The sequence below is a fragment of the Brachyhypopomus gauderio genome, chromosome 3 (genome assembly GCF_052324685.1).
Source record: "Brachyhypopomus gauderio isolate BG-103 chromosome 3, BGAUD_0.2, whole genome shotgun sequence".
NCBI classification, from domain to species: domain Eukaryota; kingdom Metazoa; phylum Chordata; class Actinopteri; order Gymnotiformes; family Hypopomidae; genus Brachyhypopomus; species Brachyhypopomus gauderio.
The window spans coordinates 24,206,430-24,224,809 of record NC_135213.1 but is presented as its reverse complement, the minus strand read 5'-3'; the positions used below and the strand labels follow the sequence as shown (position 1 = coordinate 24,224,809).

Below are 18,380 nucleotides of genomic sequence, written 5' to 3'. Positions count from 1 at the left end.
AACACAAACAGTGACAGCTTCGAGCTCCCCTTGAAAGATCATTACACACCAAAAAGGCCAACGTGGCTATGAATGAATAGTTGGTGTGATCATCAGCTTTGATGGAAACTTGTTCCCAGTGGCGTACACTCAGTATCACATTCGCATTTCAAATGACCTTTTAGTGCAAAAGGAGCTTTAAGCAGAATCAAATGATCACCAAATCAAATCAAATGAATCAGATTAATGAATCAGAATCAAATGGTACAATGATGTTAATGAGTAAATGCAATGGGAGTACATAATGTGGTGATGCCTGGGTTCTTGGATCACGTGTCTTAAACGGCTCTGGGATCTTGTGTCATAAACGGCTCTAGGATCATGTGTCATAAGTGGCTCTGGGATCATGTGTCATAAATGGCTCTGGGATCATGTGTCATAAGTGGCTCTGGGATCATGTGTCATAAACGGCTCTGGGATCATGTGTCATAAGTGGCTCTGGGATCATGTGTCATAAACGGCTCTGGCATCATGTGTCATAAACGGCTCTGAGATCGTGTGTCATAAACAGCTCTGGGATCATGACATGCCATTAGGTAATGCTCACCTTGCCCTGCAGGTGGAGATTATTTCGGATGCTCTCCCGTACCTCATTCTCTGTGTCCTTCTGTTGGACAAGAATCAGAATATGTAATGAGATACTGTAATGAGATACTTTACACTGGAGCTTCTCCCAATAGAGAACTCACTTAAATTTCAACATGAACTAAATCTATTCATTGGAACAATTGGAACAATCCAATTAATCACATAAAGCTAATTTATTATGATACTGTTAAGAATATATCTCTTTATTAAGAAAGTAATAACTTGGGTTTAATATAATAAATATATTAATATAATAAATAAATTGGATTTAATATAATGAATATTTTAAGATAAAAAAGAGATGGACTAGCTGCCTACTTGAGCTTGGAATGACCCACAGATCTAAAGAGCTAGCTCATAATGGTCTCGGATTGGTCCACAGATCAGTTATTTTAGTTCCTAGTTTATTTAGTTATTTGACACTCATTTGTAATGTGTTTTATTTAAATCTGTTGTTTTTAATTTAATTATCTTTTCTAATTAACCATGTATTGATCTAATCTCCTTTTTGCAAAATCCTTCCTGAGGTGATATGTTTATTTAATTCTGAGCTCTGTTATTAAGTCTGTCAGGAATACCACCTGATCACCCCTTCCTAACCAGCCACACCTGTATCCTATTGCCACGCTCTTCTAGCCACTACTTATACACCCCTCTGTACACTTCCTAGTTGTGAAGTATTGCCGACTCATGCCGCATACCGAGCGTTTCTCTACCCTGTTTGATCTCCCGTGTTCTGACCTTTGCTTACTCTCCAGACCTCGCCCCCCGTCTAGCCCACCTGTACCTCCCGGATTCTGCTCTCCCGTTACGACCTTGGACCGGCCCGACTATCCCGAGAACACCTCGTTGTTACATATCCGTGTACTTGTTGTTTGTCTATCGGATACTGTGTATGTGTTCTGTGGAAATCGTAACAGTCAAATCGTAACAGTCTTTTATGTGAAGCACTTGGAATTGCAAATGTTTATGAACAGTGGTGTATAAATAAACTTGCGTATGCTGTGGTGTAGGTGAGGTTGTGTGTGTGTGCTGTGGTGTAAGTGCGGTTGTGTGTGTGGTGTGGAGTAGGTGCGGTTGTGTTTGTGCTGTGGTGTAGGTGCGGTAGTGTGTTGTGTGTGTGCTGTGGTGTAGGTGTGGTAGTGTGTGTGCTGTGGTGCAGGTGTGGTTGTGTGTATGCTGTGGTGTAGGTGTGGTTGTGTGTGCAGGAGTGTAGGTGTGGTTGTATGCCTGGGTGAAGCGATTTTTGGCGAGGGCGATTAGCTCTTGGTCTCCGGGTGCACAAATATTCAGGCCAACAGGAAGCAATCTCTTCAGGGCAGCCACGATGAGAGAGGTCTGCATAGAATACCGATCCCCCCTCTTCTTCATTTTCTTCCTCTCCTGGTCTGACACAGCCCCCTGTTGGCCAAGAAGAAGATGTGAAAGTAGTGCCTTATTCTCAATAAATTCACAATAAAGTGTGTGGAATCAGGTTATTAAAAATAATTTCAGTGCAGTGTATCTATCACCAACAGCAGAAATAATAAAAGCCAATATAAATCAGGTTCAAAATGAATATTAATACTTTTAAAATATCTCAGACTTATGCTTGCATGTACCAGCATTAGGGACATGGGTCTCGAGGGAGCCAAACACTGGAATATGTGAGTGAGAGACTCTGGACTAACATGGTTAGCTGTAACTTATTTTTATGATGTGGATCAAGTCACAGGTGCACAGTTACAGTATGTATGGCATGAATAATGGGCAGTGTGTGTGTGTGTGTGTGTGTGCGTGTGTGTGTGTGTGTGCGTGTGTGCGTATGTATGTGCATGTGCATTTGTGTGCGTGTGTCCGTGTGTGTGTGCATTGCCTCTTACCTTGGACATTTTGGATTTGGTATCAGTAATAAGGAATGACATGTTGTTGATCTCATTCTGAACAACAAAGTTCTGCTCCTCCCGTTTGAAATTCTGTCAACATACAAGAAAACATCCATGTTTCCATTCCTCACACTGAAGCCTGGGATGTTTATATTCAGTGGGCTGTCTCGGTCTTCCCTGAAGGACCAAGGAATCACTCAGACCATGAGCTCTCCCTACGTACGGCTTAGCTGAACCTTGAGGATCAGTTCAACCAAAACCACAGAGTCAGGCATGATATCTCAAAGCATAAACATATTCATATCTGAATGGACTGACAAAGATTGAGTGTGTTTGCGTGTGATTTAGGATTAATGTTTACAGTTTTAATAAGTCAATAGTTTGGATGTGACAATGATTGAGTCTGTTTTAGCTGAAGGTTGAGATGGTAAATGTGACGTGTGTGTGTGTGTGTGTGTGTGTATGTGTGTTTGTGTTGTGTGTGTATGTCTGTGGTTTGTGTGTATGTCTATGTATGCATGTTTGCTTTCACTCACATGGGACTTGGCCCAGAAGATGAAGACCTCGGCCACCATGAGGAAGAGCTCCTCAGCCTCCGGGTTCAGCTCCTTCAGCCATTTGGCTCTGAAAACAAGCGGGCAGTGAACCACGCTGTGGTCTGGAGGTCATGGCCAGTCGCGCGCAGCAGCGCAGCCTTATACAGTCAGACTTCACAGCACACAGCAGGCTTTAAATGGAGTCCAACGCTAGCCCTGGCCTCCAGCCATAACTTTATGGAGCGCATGTGTTTCAGACAGAAACCATCCAAACAGGAGTCACCCCAAATTCGGCAAAGTATACTTGGTACAATGTAGTGTTTTTTACAATCAAGCAGTCAAAGCAGCCTTTGCTGTAGAATGACTCCCTGTAGTCGTGCTCCATACTCCGACCCAGATAAGCTACTGACTGAGTCGTCCCTTGCTGGGCCTTCAACACCCACTTCCCCCTGCTCAGAACGCCCCCCGGTGTCCTACCACAGCCCTGCATGAGGCCACACCCTGCATGAGGCCACACCCCCATGTGTCCAGACACACCCCTGTTTATCCAGCCATGTTTTCTCACCTGTTGTAGTCAACGAAGCGGATGAGGAGTGGGTAAAAGGCGTACAGGTCTCGCACGAGGATGGTGAACTCATCCAGGATAAGCAGCTCAGACTCGGACATCTCCCCACGGCCTTCTGCCTTCATCTGCTCTTCATCCAGCACCACGGTGGCCGCCTTCTTCTTCAGCTTCTCCATCAGAGGCAGGAAGTGGGTCTTCAGCAGCTGCGGCCGGGCCTTACTAATGATGGGCTGGGAGTAGACTGCCAGTGAGAGAACACGGTGGGAGGAAGAGGAGGGCATGATGAAGAAGAAGGTGAGAGTGAGGGTAAGAAGGAGGGTGAGAGGGAGGGTGAGTGGGAGAGTGCTGAATGGTGAGTCACCAAAACAGGGTTTCATGGTGAGGAGGCGTGAGAGCATGTGTTCAGAGTGATCTATCCTGTCTCATAACCACTGTGACTTTTTGTTATGTTACAATAATTGGTAATTAATTTAATTGCCCATAAATAATAGTAAATGGTATAATAATTGTGTGCCTCTAGACACCCCACAGAGCTGGGTAAGGCCTAGCAGAACAGGACCTATGGATGAAATCATCCAGCACAGGGTAGAGATGTACGAGTTCACATTCAAAAAGTTACAATCCTGCCACGATTTTCAGCCAGTTACCAGCTGGTTGTATTAAGGCACTATCCCCACTATTCTGAGCAAATGACCAAATGCAGGCAGTCTTGGAGTGGCTGTGTTCTTGCTGAACATGACCAAAGATCATGTGGTGAAGTGTTCCTCAGGAAACTCCTCAGGAGGTGTGGGGCGCTGAAGGTCTGTCTGCTCACCTGCGAGCCTCTTCATCCAGGCGCCCTCGTCGATGCCCAGGTTGTTGTAGATGATCTTGAGGATATTTCCAAGCAGAGCGTTCATGTGCTCAGAGGTGAGGGAGGTGCAGCAGTCGTGGGCGTGCTCGGGGTTGCTCTCTCGCCCGTGCTCCCACCAGTGAGACATGTAGCTACACAGCATGGGCAGCACCACCTCCATGACATGGGGCATCTGGGTGTAGCGCATGCCGGACTCTGCTAACTCCATGATCTCTTCTAAGGCTTTCTCCAGTGAGGGCACCAGGGGGCACACCTGCTCCACCTGGCTTGGGAGACCAGAAACTGATGCCATGGGAGGGACAGGGGGGTGGCCCAGTGAGACAGGTTAGACGGCAGAGAGACAGGAAGAGAGGGCAGAGAATGGACAGACGGGTTGGTGTGGTGTCATAGACGGACCAGAACAAAGATGACGGGAGAGAGCGAGAGAGAGAGAGAGAGAGAGAAATATATTAAACCAATTATTTCTACCTTCTAGTGGACCATTACATGTGCTCTACTGCTGTAACCCTGACGGCCACAGTCCACTCACCCGTCCTGTCTCTGGAGCCCTTGGTGTTGTAGATGGAGTAGCTGTTGTATTTGTTGAGATACGGCTCCAGGAAGGCCACAGGGAAGGCAGTGGAGAACGCAGCCAGACACTCCCCCAGCGCGGGACGCTGCCTGCACACAGCCCCAAAAACAGCTGACGCCACACCACCCAGCCTCCATACACCCACTTAAGAGACCAATAGAAACTGCAATGCAATTTTATTCTAAGCTTAGCCTAGTCCTACATCAGGTATATAAATTGTAATCATATCTGACAACAGTGGGTGTTTTCACAGAGCTTCACCATCACACAGGAATGGAAGTGGTGTGCTTGTGAATGGAAGTGGTGTGTTGGTGAATGGAAGTGGTGTGTTGGTGAATGGAAGTGGTGTGCTTGTGAATGGAAGTGGTGTGTTGGTGAATGGAAGTGGTGTGTTGGTGAATGGAAGTGGTGTACTTGTGAATGGAAGTGGTGTGTTGGTGAATGGAAGTGGTGTGCTTGTGAATGGAAGTGGTGTGTTGGTGAATGGAAGTGGTGTACTTGTGAATGGAAGTGCTGTGTTGTTGAATGGAAGTGGTGTACTTGTGAATGGAAGTGGTGTGTTGGTGAATGGAAGTGGTGTGCTGGTGAATGGGAGGTCAGAGTGCAGAAGATTCTGTGAGGGTTGGAGGTGCAGTGAGGCCGTACCTCTCCACATAGATGCTTTTGCTAGTGCCCAGAGAGTAGAGACTGTTCAGGATCCTGTAGCAGGAGACCTGGACATCATCAACTGCCAAAGAAGACACAGTGCATTTCTACACTCTAATAACACAGTGGTCGAGGTATCGTATTTAGGGCGCAATGGCTTCATGGCTCATTGTTTATCTGACTACCATATCCAATTCTACAGCGCATCTAATTATAGCTCTTCTGGAGTTCAGTGAGAAATGTTACAGCAGGAAATCTGAATGCCACAGCCTTGGGCCTCTGGTTAAATAATCCAGAAAAAGAACATTGATGAGATCGCACATAAGCCATAAATGTAAGAATATATCTGCCCCAGGACAGTCATTAGTAATTCACTAAGGAAGGACACACTCTACACAGAGTTAGAATAGTGTGTTTTGTGGTGGGAACATAACAGCTGGACCATACTCTCACCTGGGACTTGATTTGTCCTTTATTTGAAGTGTACTTGTAACTACGAGGTCTTCTCTAAACTGTCCAGCAGACGTGTGCACTCACGTATCAGGTCCTCTCTAAACTGTCCAGCAGACGTGTGCACTCACGTATCAGGTCCTCTCTAAACTGTCCAGTAGACGTGTGCACTCACGTATAAGGTCCTCTCTAAACTGTCCAGCAGACGCATATACTCACATATCAGGTCCTCTCTAAACTGTCCAGCAGACGTGTGCACTCACGTATCAAGTCCTCTCTAAATTGTCCAGCAGACGCATATACTCACGTATCAGGTCCTCTCTAAACTGTCCAGCAGACGCATATACTCACGTATCAGGTCCTCTCTAAACTGTCCAGCAGACGCATATACTCACGTATCAGGTCCTCTCTAAACTGTCCAGCAGACGCATATACTCACGTATCAGGTCCTCTCTAAACTGTCCAGCAGACGCATATACTCACGTATCAGGTCCTCTCTAAACTGTCCAGCAGACGCATATACTCACGTATCAGGTCCTCTCTAAACTGTCCAGCAGACGCATATACTCACGTATCAGGTCCTCTCCGAACAGGTTCTGGCCGATGTGCTCAAACAGGGAGGACAGGATGGGAAGCAGGGCGACGGTGGTGTAGTTGATGATCTGGGTGACTCCACGCGGTGCCGTCCTGCTGTGTGTGAACTGGCCCTGCCGCAGGTTCTCCATGGTGCATTCCAGGTCCTCGGCGGCGTTGTCGAAGAAGGCACGCAGGGCTGCCTTCACTGCCTCCTGCCCCGTCTTCATCACAGTCCTACGCAGAGCAGGAGAATGCACTCTCTTCAGAAACGTGGGCACTAGTGGATCTTCCAGATTACTTAATCTCTCTAGAAGTCTCTGTGGTCCACTGAGTCTGCTGAACCTGGAGGGGGGGGTTTTGGGTGCTCACTGACCTGGCGTCCAGCGTCTGTCCCAGAATGTGCAGGCAGTTCACTATAGAGGTAGCATCACTTCCTGTGGAAGTGAAGGACACGCATCAGAGCTGAGCACACAGGAGCTTCAGGTAACACTGCCCCTCATAGAATCTGAACCAAGGGGGAAATGAACATATTCAGGCAAAACGGGCACCTGCTCTGTCATGCTCTGGAGATCTTAATCCAATTAGCATGCAGCTACAAGTACAACATCTTCAAACTTGGAATGTCTCCCTAAATGAGGAGAAACATATGTGGATGGAAGTACAGCACGATCTATCGATATGAAGAGACAGGGACTGCATAAGGAGCACAGCACCACCTCTCCTTACTCCCACCCACTAGAGGTCTAAAGTCTTGCAAATAGTTTACGAGAAATAGTAGGGCTTTGAATATTACTGGACAATTAATTTTATCCCTTGAAGCTTGACAACTGAAGAAACTTTCTGGTTTTAAACAAAATCTTGTGAGCCAACCCCCTTAATGAGGAGAGAGTTCTCCACACATCTGGCTGCTATGATGGAAGTCGTGAAAGGATAAAAAACCGAATTGAAAACAAAGTTCTAGACATTTAATGCGTATCTGTGAAGGACAAGGGACGGGTGGAACCAAGAGCGTCCTGCTGTGTGTCATGCCACACTGGAGAGGAGGACTGGAGCCACAGCTGGCAGCATGCGTGTGGAGACAGCCTGCCTCTCCCTCACACTACCAATCACGCTGCATACGTCTCAACACGCCATGGCAATCTGTCTCCATGGTGTCTCAGGTTCACTGAGAGATGGAGACACTCACAACTGTTAGCATGCAGTCACACACACACACACACACACACACACACACACACACACACACACACACACACACACACAGCTCACACACAGATGGCGTGCTAAATATATCACACGGATTAAGACAGGCTCACACAGCTAGAGTAGCCTTACCAAACAGAGAGATCCTATGCCTGACAAGAACTCCCAGTTTGCAGAAAAGACTGAATAAGACAAAATGGTCAAAGACAGAGAAGAGTAGAAGACAAAAGTAATGTCAGTAATGTCAGTAAGGTCAGTAAGGTCAGTGAGGTTAAACATCAGTGTTGGCAGAGAGCCACTTCAAAATCATGCAGCGATAACAACAAATGAAGTCAGTCACTTCATCTCAGTCACTTCATCTCAGTCAATTATTTTTCAGACATGTTTTGAAGGAGAAAGCAAACAGCCCTCATAGTCTGCAAAACATGACATTTATTTATTTATTTAGTCATACATGGAGTAAATTTAGAGTCCCGCAGAACTGATAAGGTCTTAGTCTGTGTAGTAAGTTATCGTGTTTGACTCTGTGAAGTAAGTTATCATGTTTTACCTGGTCACCATCTCCTTCTCCTTATTAGATGCATGGCCCCCACTACTGATAGGTCGAACAGCAGTAGACAGGAAGTAGAGTCGATGGTTCTTAAAGTACTGGTCAACCAATGGTAGAACAACCTGTGGACAAAAAAATACCTACAATCACAACTCCCCCATCCCCACTATCGTGTGTGCAATACGTATGTATGTATCAAGTGATAAACTCCCACAAGACTGAAATACATCTATAGAAATTGCTAGTTTACCAGATTTATATTTTTTAGTTAGGAGGACTTGATGAAATGAAATACGTGCACCTGACCTTCCCAAAGAACTTCATTTGCTGTTCATGCGGGATTTTCTCTCCCTTCTGTCGTGTGTTAACATCTGGAAAGAACACAACAAGATGAGCATATAGAGAAGTAATTACAGCGAGAAAAACAAAAACTGCAGAATGGAAAGGCTTACGTGCCCAATTAGCCAACGTATGTGTTCTGGTTTCTCTCCAGGTGTGCTTACCAAACTCTAGCATGTGCTCATGGGCTTCATCTACGTAGGTGATGAGCTGCTGCAGGAATGTGTAAGCAAAGCGCTTCTCTATAGATGGTGTGTCGAGGTCCTGCTCCTTCATGGCCCTGCAGAAGCAACAATTTTGTAAACCCACCACCATTAATGGTGCAGTAAATACCCTCACTAAGAATACCATTAAAGATACCGTAAAGACCCTCAGTAAGAATATCATTAAAGATGCAGCCAAGGCCATCTTTACTACTATCATCTAAAGTTAAGCAAAAGCCCTTGTAAGGAAACCAGCATAAGACTTCCAGAGGAAAAATATCCAGCAAAGAAGATTTACACTTTCATCTTTTTGCAACAAGTAACAAATAACAGCAGCTCTTATAGCAGAAAGAAGCTGCCGCAGAGAACGTGCCTGTCCTCACGTGGACACGTGCCCATGCTCTCACCTTGACACGGAGTATCCATTGATCTGCAGAAACTTCAGGATGTCTTGTGCTTTTTCTCTGTCTTTGGACTTCTCTTTGGCAGTGAGAGTATCATAGGGAACCAGCAATGGATGGCTTCCCCCACCTGTAGAGGAAGCCATTCCACAAAGGCGAAACATACAGGTTTCTTCACCCCTCCTCAAACAAGTGCCCAAACAACCAGCCCACATGCACTCTGTTCCTCACCTGTTACTTGAGTCAGGTGTTCTAGAGACGTATGTGAATATTCAAAAATGTTCAGCTAGTAGAGAATATCCCATCTAACAGCTATTGCTCACAGAATAGTACAGAAGGTGCTAAAACAATACAAGGTCCTGCATCTTCTAACGGAAGGACTTCTCAATGCTTATGTATTGTATAGTGTGTTACTGAACTACTAGCACAACACACTTCAACTACAACTACTTAGCACAACTTTATTTGCATGGTCTGACATTACCTTGTAATTTTTTACATAGTAATTCATAATACATAATGTGAAGTTGAACAGCTTGTCAGCCTGTGTGAAGGTGAACAGATGGACCTTTAGCTTCCAGTTCAAGCTTCTTCTTCTTGGCCCAAATATTATGATAATTCTCCGCAAGCAGCTCAGCCATAGACTGGAAAAAGCAAACAGACACAATCCATCAATTAATCAATCAACCAATCAGATGTCCACAGTTAGGATGTGGAGAATGCAGTTCTTCAAAATTGTGAAATGGTTAAAAATGGTCAATCAATCCATTAGTCAATCAATCAGACGTCCAAGAGCTTTTTTTGTTTTATACTACACATTATACAATGCAACATCACTAGAGTGTCATTACTATGGGAGGAGATAAATATTATTGTACTGGTACTGAGCTTTTCACTCACATGCAGATCTCTGGAGAGAGTGACGTTGCTCATGTCCACAGGTCTGGGACTGAATCCATGAGCGCCCTCTATGGACAGCTGCAGAGAATACACACCTCATTTTCTAGCACTACTGTCCTTAGGATCACAGCAGGAAATCTCAGTGAAAACTCCACTTGTGTTGCCCACTGTAACAACATGAGCATACTGGAGCTATTCAACATATTCACATGCTTCAAAGTGCCCTCACAGCAGTACATAATTACACCTAATTAGGTGTTAAATGCTGCCTGCAAGATGCTATCCCAGGAGCTGGTTCAGGTAAAGTCCGTGCCCCCCAAAACCAAGGCAACCTGCTCAGAGGACGAGCAGTGTGACGCCAAAAAGGGCTCAGTGCTGCCACCTGGCTGGAGAGAGAGATCCTGCGGGTGCGGCTGTGTAAGCTGGCCGGGTCACTCTCTCTGGTCCGCTCTATGCTCCACTCCCACGACAGCATTGTCTTCAGAGTCTCCCTGATTGGCCAACGATACACCTCTTTATCCTGGAGAGTCAGGGCAAAAACAGCAGGATTGTGTCATGTAACTCAATGTGCTTCTGTCCCAGTGTGATAATTAAGCCTCAACTTGTTCAACTTATTTTCCACTTAATAAATGGACTATATGTATACAAAGCTTGTTACCGATTCTGGATTGTATTATACTCGTATTTTGCATATTCCCATCTGGTAGATCCAGTGACCACTTGGAAAGTCAAGTTGGCAACCGAGGAAGAATGGTGACAGCGAGAAAAGACTGCTGACGTCTGGGAAAGACCAGAGTTGGAGTGTGGTGGCTTGGCAGGCCAACAACATTCTCCATGAGGAGAAACCCACACAATCGCTATGGAAAGGTATATTACAAGATACCCCCGGGGCAAAGCGAGAGTGGGGCAGGACAGAACAATGTTGTGACCACCATTGTTGGACAACTGACTATGGAACAGCTGAGCAAATTAATCTTGGGTCTGCAGAGGTGGAGAGAAATGCAAAAATGAGAAAGGGCTGAAGTTACGTCAGACAAAGATGAAATGCTTACAACCTGAAAATAATGTGAAACCTGGTGTGACGGAGACAGCAAGGCAACAAAGCGAGAGGGAAGTCACTCAGGATACCAGACAGCTGGTCCAGAACACTTGTGGAGGAGACATCCGGAAAGAACGAGTGAACTGGCCAACCACAACTGCAACAAAAGGGAGATGTTTGATTGCGACGTGGACCAGGTGCTGGAAGCAGTGACTGCAGGAGATGTGGGGAAGAAGCTTAAGGCCATGTCCTCAATAATCTGGAGCATGGGCACCGAGTGCTTTGGAAGGAAAGAGCTGAAAGGCAGAGCAAACACCCAGCCCAAGGAAAATCGATGCCTGAAGGAGATAGCAACCCTGAGAGGGGATTTGCGGAGACTGAAGAAGGCGTTTCACAAAGCAACAGCGGATGAGAAACCAGCACTGACCGAACTCCAAAAGAACCTGAGGGAGCGCATTAAGATCTTGTGGCGAGCTGAGTGTCACCGCCGAGACAGGAAGCGGAGGTTGAAGGAAAGGGTAGCTTTCACCAAGAACCCATTCCAATACCTGTCAAAATTCCTAGGCGACAAAAGATCAGGGGAGTTGAAAGCAACCAAGGAAGAGGTGGAGGAACATCTTTGTCAGGTCCATAGTGATCCTAGAAGGGAGGTCAGTTTTGATGAGATCAAATCAAATCAAAGTTTATTTGTATAGCGCTTTTCACAACACATGTTGTCACAAAGCGCTTTACAGGATTTAAAAGGTTAACAATACTATGGGTCCAGAACCCTAATGAGCAAGCCAAAGGCGACAGTGGCGAGGAAAAACTCCCTATGATGGTGGGGATTAGGAAGAAACCTCGGGAGAACCAAGACTCAAAAGGGAACCCATCCTCCATTGGGCGGCCCGTTAACACACAAATTACACAAAATACAGACAAATACACAAGTCACACACAAATCACACAATCAGACTAAGTAAAGGTAAAAATGAAAGTTCTGGGTTTTGATATTGTCACTGTAAATGTCTGTTGATGAACGCCAGGCTTTCATTCCATGTTGGAGCAGCGATGCTGGTATTGTAGGCTCCGACTGCAATTTACTCTCCAGGTGAACCTCGGAGAAAAGATACGAGATGTAGTAACTATGTAACAGATTAATCAAAGGCCAAACTAAACAGATGAGTCTTTAATCGAGTTTTAAACATTGAGACTGTGTCTGAGTCCCGAATAGAGGCAGGAAGATTATTCCACAATTGTGGAGCTTTAAAAGAAAAGGCTCTTCCACCTGCTGTGATCTTTTTGATCCTAGGAACAGTTAATAACCCTGCGTCCTGCGAGCGAAGTGAACGCGCTGGGTTATATTGTTCAATAAGTTCACTAAGATAGTCTGGAACTAAGCCATGCAGCGTTTTATATGTTAATAAAAGTATTTTATAGTCAATACGGAATCTAATTGGCAGCCAGTGTAATGACGATAGTACGGGACTAATGTGATCAAACTTTTTAGTTTTTGTTAAAACTCGTGCTGCTGCGTTCTGAACCAGCTGGAGTTTGTTTATCGATTTACCAGAGCACCCAGCTAGGAGACTGTTGCAATAATCTAAACGAGAGGATATGAATGCATGGATTAGTTTTTCTGCATCACTAATATTTAATATGTTTCTAATTTTGGCAATGTTGCGCAAGTGAAAGAACGCTACCCTAGTTATATTATTAATATGTGTATCGAACGAGAGATCTGGGTCTATTGTGATGCCCAAGTTCTTTATCTCTGCGCTGGGGGTTATAGTAAAAGAATGTAGATTCAATGCTACATTATGTATCTTGTCTCTCGCAGCCCTAGACCCAACTATTATTAATTCTGTTTTATCGGGATTTAGTGCTAGAAAGTTACACGCCATCCAATGTTTTATCTCTTCTACACATTTCTCAATATTACTGTTATCTCCAAAATCATTGAGGATGCGAAGAGAAACCATAGCAACCTGGCAGTTCTGTGGCTCGATCTATCAAACGCCTTTGGAACAATACCCCACAAGCTAGTGGAGCTGATGCTGAAGACCTACGATGTCCCAGAGCGATTTCAGAGGCTCCGGCAGTACTACTTCGACAGATTCAACATGCGTTTCACCTGCGGAGAATTCACCACTAACTGGCAGAGATTGGAAGTGGGTATGGTCATGGGTCACCAATTGGGCAAGGTGTTCAATGCAGCAAAATCCAGAAGCCTAATACTGAAGAAGGGGCGCGTTCAGGATCGATTCCGCTTCAAGATCGGAGAGAACATCATCCCAACTGTCCAAGAGAAACCTGTGAAGTGCTTGGGGAAGTGGTAGAGGGTGGACCTCAATGACAGGCAGAGTGTGAAGGAGATGTTTAGCCAAGCAGAAACTTGGATGACATCTTTGAATAAGTGCGGGCAAGTATAAGGCCTGGGGGTACCAATATGGGGTTCTCCCCAGATTGCTCTGGCCTCTCCTGGTCTACGAGGTACCTGTGCCCACAGTTGAGGGTCTGGAGAGGAAATTGAACACCTACCTGAGGAGATGGCTGGGCATCCCAAAAAGCTTTTGCTCCATTGGCCTTTACAGCACAGGCAGCAAGCTGCCAATAACATCAGTGCTGGAAGAGTTTAAGGTGACAAAAACACATCAGGCCATGATGCTGCGGGACAGTGGAGACGAGAAAGTATGCCAGGCAGACATCATCATCATCAGGACAGGCTGAATGTGGTCAGCCAGCAGAGCACTAAAAGAGGCAGAGGACCGACTGCATCATGCAGACATTGTTGGGTCCGTAGCCCAGGGAAGGCTTAGTGTGGGTTGCTGCACCAAAGTAAGCTGGAACAAAGTGGACCCAAAGTAGAGGTAAGGCTTAGTGCAGAAAGAGGTCCGAAAGGCGGAGGAGGAAAGCCGGCATGTCAAGGCTATAGCCATGAGCAAACAAGGCAGCTGGACTAGATGGGAGAGCGCGACAGAAAGAGCTCTGACCTGGCAGGACATCTGGAGCATGGAAGGCCACCGGATCAAGTTCCTGTTGTGTTCTGTATACGATGTACTACCTATCCCCTCAAACCTCCATACTTGGGGAATGGTCAAGAGCCCTAGCTGCACACTCTGCGGAAGGACAGCTAACCTTGAGCATGTCCTCTCCTCATGTCAATCGAGCCTAGCCGATGGCAAGTTCCGGTGATGACACAACCAGATCCTTGCGCAGTTGGCAGATGGGATCGAGCAAGCAAGAAAAAGGGCCAGACATCTAATTAAAAGGCCTCATTTCATAAATTTCATCAGGGCAGGAGAAAGTGGAGCAGCAAGAGGGAGGAGGAAGGGGGTCAAGGGGGCAGTCACTGAAGTACTGAGGGACCAAAGGACTGAAGACAGAGTTAGGTGGCATTCAGTGGGGGTGGATCCAGGACGCTGGACCTGCTGTTGAGACCCTCCGAGGTGTAATGAGCTTAAATCAACGAAACACCAGTGAAGAGGGGTGCCCATTTGACAACCCGCTGAAGCCACCAAACTCCTATTCCAGTTGCAGAGAGACCTGATGGTGCCTTGAGGGAGGGAGACAGGAAGAGCGATGCCACTGGTCCACAGATGGGGCAGGACCGAGTACCTGTAAAGGTGGGCCAGTTGTGATACCCTTATCGTATTTTGCATATTCTGAAAATGTGTATGCTTGTATGACTCTGTAGCAGTGGCGATTGCTCTAAGACTGCAAGGGAAGCTCAGCTTCCATGTCAAAAAATACAAAAAATAAGTGATCAAACATATACTGTTGTGTGTACATGTCATTGACTAAATATGCGCTACAACGCGCTCAACTTTTGTTCAGAATCAGCTTCTTGTCACGTAACGACGCGGCTTTCCTCTCACTCAGTCCCGCAACTTCACGATGCTTTAAACGGTGTGGACGCTGAGCGTCTACAGAGTTCAATAGCGAAGCGAAGAGTGCAGCGAAACGAGACGAGCCATTGGATAAATACTGGGCTTTGTCCCGCCCATCGGACGCTCAGCGTCTCTGGGGGTCTATGGGGCAGTGGGCTGGCCTCGGCTGGCCCGGACGCTCAGCTTCTGCATGATGATTGGATGATCTGTCTGACGCTGAATCTCTTTTTGATTGACAGCAAAATGAGCGAATCAGCAATCTTTTGGTGTAAACCTCCGCGGGAGCATTTAATTTTAATTTTTTTAATTTTCATTCTGTTCTGAGTTGAACCGGATATTTTCCTAATCCTCTTAGCGGCATTTTCTTCATTAAAAGAAACGAAGAAAGAAACGTTTCTTGTTGGTACGTCAGGGTCACAGATCATTTTCTTTAAAAGGAACGGAGGGTAGGATTTACGTATAAATAAACAGACACATTTTATGATGTTGGCCGAAATTCCTTGAAAGACCAGCATCCTGCACTGCTCTGTTGTAAATGAGTGCTCCGTTTTTGCTTGTAATGCACTGCACCATCCACAGACGTTGATCAGAGTTCAATACTCATAGTCATAGTAACAGGACACACTATGTGCACTGTAGTTAATGTGATGCTATTACCTTCTCAGACAGGCTCTTGTAGGGCTTCAGCAGAGGGTGAACCTTAGAGGCATCACACAAGTGCTCTCCATGTACCCAGCCGATAGCAAACTAGAGAGAGAGAGAGAGAGAGAACAGAGAGAAGCAAAATAAGAGACTCGGAAAGAGAGAGAGAAAGTTGTACCTCTGGCACTGGGATTCATTACCTTCTCCATGGACCATTTCTCATGTGAATGCTCAGCATACTTGTTAATAAAGTGATCCAGCTTCTCGGGAATGTTCACACTGAGAAAACAGAATAATCAGTCAGAGAACCACACTTCTGTTCTAGATGTCTTTCATGAAGACATGCTGGATTTTGAATAAAGATGAGTTTAAAAAGTTGGCAGGGAAGGATGGAATGAGCAGTGATATTTAGCATTTAATAAGCATTTAAACTGATGCAAAAGAACAGGTGATCAAAAGATCCATTGACACTAACTTGCTGGTATCGACAGGCTGTGGATTGAAGTTTCCCTCTGGATCCATGGATGACTGCTTCTCCATCATGGCGATGTAGTTGGACTCCATGTAGTCCGGAGGCAGAGCCCCAGCAACAGCGCTGAGGCAGGGCAGGGCCAGCTTGAAGAGCTCCACATCGTACCTCTACAGGGCCACCACACATTCACCACACACAAAATGAAACAGCGCTACAGGGCCAAACACCACACTCTAAATAAAAACACCACACCTGTCATTACAAACACCACAAACTCACCAGACTTTAAATAAAACACTTCTACATGGTCAAACACAACACATTCACCGCACACTCAATAAAACACCTCACAAACAATAAACACCACACCTTTATCATGCCCTAAAAGCTACACATCAAAAATAATGAACACAAGACAATTAAAATATTCTAAACATTATGACTGTAAAAACAACCACATCTTTATCATCTATTCACAGCTATATGTAACATTACTGCACACAGAACCCCACGTCCAGCTCATACTGGCCCAATGAGGATGTGCGGTGACGATCCTGACTGTGCAGTACCTTTCTGGCCAGGGCATCAAATATTCCCCAGAAGAGTTTCCTGGTGAGGTGCAGCTCCTCGTCAGACGCTGCCCCGAAGCTGCCCCACCCGCCTGACAGGCAGTAATACTTCCAACACCGCTCATAGTGATTGGTCAACAGCTGGCAAGACAAATGAGCAGTGCCATCCAGAGGACAAACGAGGTAAAGCTTTTTAAAGAACTACTTTATCCAGAAATATATACACGGATGTTAACTGATATTTAATTTATTAAACACACAAAGCAGTTCACCCCTCAAATCAATGGATAGTAAAAAAGGTGAAGGCCAGAAAAAGAAAATGTGAGGGCTGGAAGTGTGTGATGTAATCCTCTGGTGTGACCAGAGAGGGTGCCCTCACCTTCAAAGGCATTTTTGTGTGTTCGTTCAGCAGTGGAACGTCAAACACCAGACGCCTCAATAAATGCTGCGTCATGGAAGGCCTCAGTTTGCTGAAATAAAAAGTACAAAATTAACATTATAGAAGAAAAGAGGTACTGATCTAGGAACAGTTTTAGATTACAACTCTTACTTCATCACCATACTTACTCTAATATGTTAACAAACTTAATGAATAGTTTCTATTAAATATTACATTAAAAACACCAGTGTGGTACTAACAACTATAACTTAACTGTAGGTAATAAGGCAAAATACATAACGCATAACATATGTTGATAATATCAAATAATTGAATATAATCACTGCAACCATGGCAATGGAAATGCTACCGATCATAAATAGATGTCAATCAGATATAAAAACAGAGCTACACACTCATACACACACACACTCATACACACACACACACACACACACACACACACACACACACACACACACACACACACACACAGCCAGTCCCACCCCAGGGCCCGTCACACACCCACACACAGATAGCAGGCACTCTTCGATGGCGTCCCTCTGGGCCTTGGTCAGACAGCAGCCCTTGGACAGGCGGTACACGGTGTGGAGCAGCGAGTCGATGAGCGAGGCGAACAGCTCAGTGCCGGCGAACAGGGCTGCACACTTGGTTAGCAACGGCAGCACAGCTGTGCACAGGTAGCGGTTCAGGGCCAGGGCCATGTCAGTGGCACTCAGCACGGCCTAAAGGTCACAGTACCAGGGTCAAAGTCAAATATGGCAAGGATCTCTATAAAAATAACATGCAGACAAACAACAAAGTTATGGTGAACATATGAAAGAAATGTGTTGGTATAGCAAATGATATTATTCAACAGAAAAAACAACTGACTGTGAATAAAGGCATAACAACAGAAGATCATGGAACTGAAATGATCTTATGGATGATATGGCAGGAGATGTAAGAGGTGTGGAGATGCAACAGGTGAGATATATCAGGTGTGGAGATGTGACAGGTGAGGAGAGGTAACAGGTGAGGAGATGTGACAGGTGAGGAGATGTGACAGGTGAGGAGATGTGACAGGTGAGGAGAGGTAACAGGTGAGGAGATGTGACAGGTGAGG

At 45.5% G+C, this 18,380-nt stretch overlaps 1 protein-coding gene across 9 annotated transcripts in view; it reads right to left on the bottom strand.

Annotated features, from left to right (window-relative positions):
• ryr2a (ryanodine receptor 2a (cardiac)) overlaps positions 1 to 18,380 on the bottom strand; it is a 188,237-nt gene that overhangs the window by 36,259 nt on the left and 133,598 nt on the right. For all 9 annotated transcript variants that reach the window (XM_077000565.1, XM_077000568.1, XM_077000567.1 and 6 more), the window contains 24 exons: positions 17,780 to 18,000; positions 17,255 to 17,345; positions 16,876 to 17,016; positions 16,310 to 16,473; positions 16,035 to 16,113; positions 15,850 to 15,939; positions 10,667 to 10,804; positions 10,285 to 10,362; positions 9,953 to 10,028; positions 9,391 to 9,514; positions 8,945 to 9,060; positions 8,748 to 8,812; positions 8,442 to 8,563; positions 8,024 to 8,073; positions 7,062 to 7,122; positions 6,684 to 6,922; positions 5,663 to 5,744; positions 4,976 to 5,106; positions 4,408 to 4,728; positions 3,594 to 3,834; positions 3,029 to 3,116; positions 2,490 to 2,582; positions 1,858 to 2,028; positions 587 to 646 (listed from right to left, as the gene is read on the bottom strand). In XM_077000565.1, the coding sequence (XP_076856680.1) occupies positions 587 to 646; positions 1,858 to 2,028; positions 2,490 to 2,582; positions 3,029 to 3,116; positions 3,594 to 3,834; positions 4,408 to 4,728; positions 4,976 to 5,106; positions 5,663 to 5,744; positions 6,684 to 6,922; positions 7,062 to 7,122; positions 8,024 to 8,073; positions 8,442 to 8,563; positions 8,748 to 8,812; positions 8,945 to 9,060; positions 9,391 to 9,514; positions 9,953 to 10,028; positions 10,285 to 10,362; positions 10,667 to 10,804; positions 15,850 to 15,939; positions 16,035 to 16,113; positions 16,310 to 16,473; positions 16,876 to 17,016; positions 17,255 to 17,345; positions 17,780 to 18,000 (3,042 nt within the window). The remainder of the gene's footprint in view (positions 1 to 586; positions 647 to 1,857; positions 2,029 to 2,489; positions 2,583 to 3,028; positions 3,117 to 3,593; positions 3,835 to 4,407; positions 4,729 to 4,975; positions 5,107 to 5,662; positions 5,745 to 6,683; positions 6,923 to 7,061; positions 7,123 to 8,023; positions 8,074 to 8,441; positions 8,564 to 8,747; positions 8,813 to 8,944; positions 9,061 to 9,390; positions 9,515 to 9,952; positions 10,029 to 10,284; positions 10,363 to 10,666; positions 10,805 to 15,849; positions 15,940 to 16,034; positions 16,114 to 16,309; positions 16,474 to 16,875; positions 17,017 to 17,254; positions 17,346 to 17,779; positions 18,001 to 18,380) is intronic.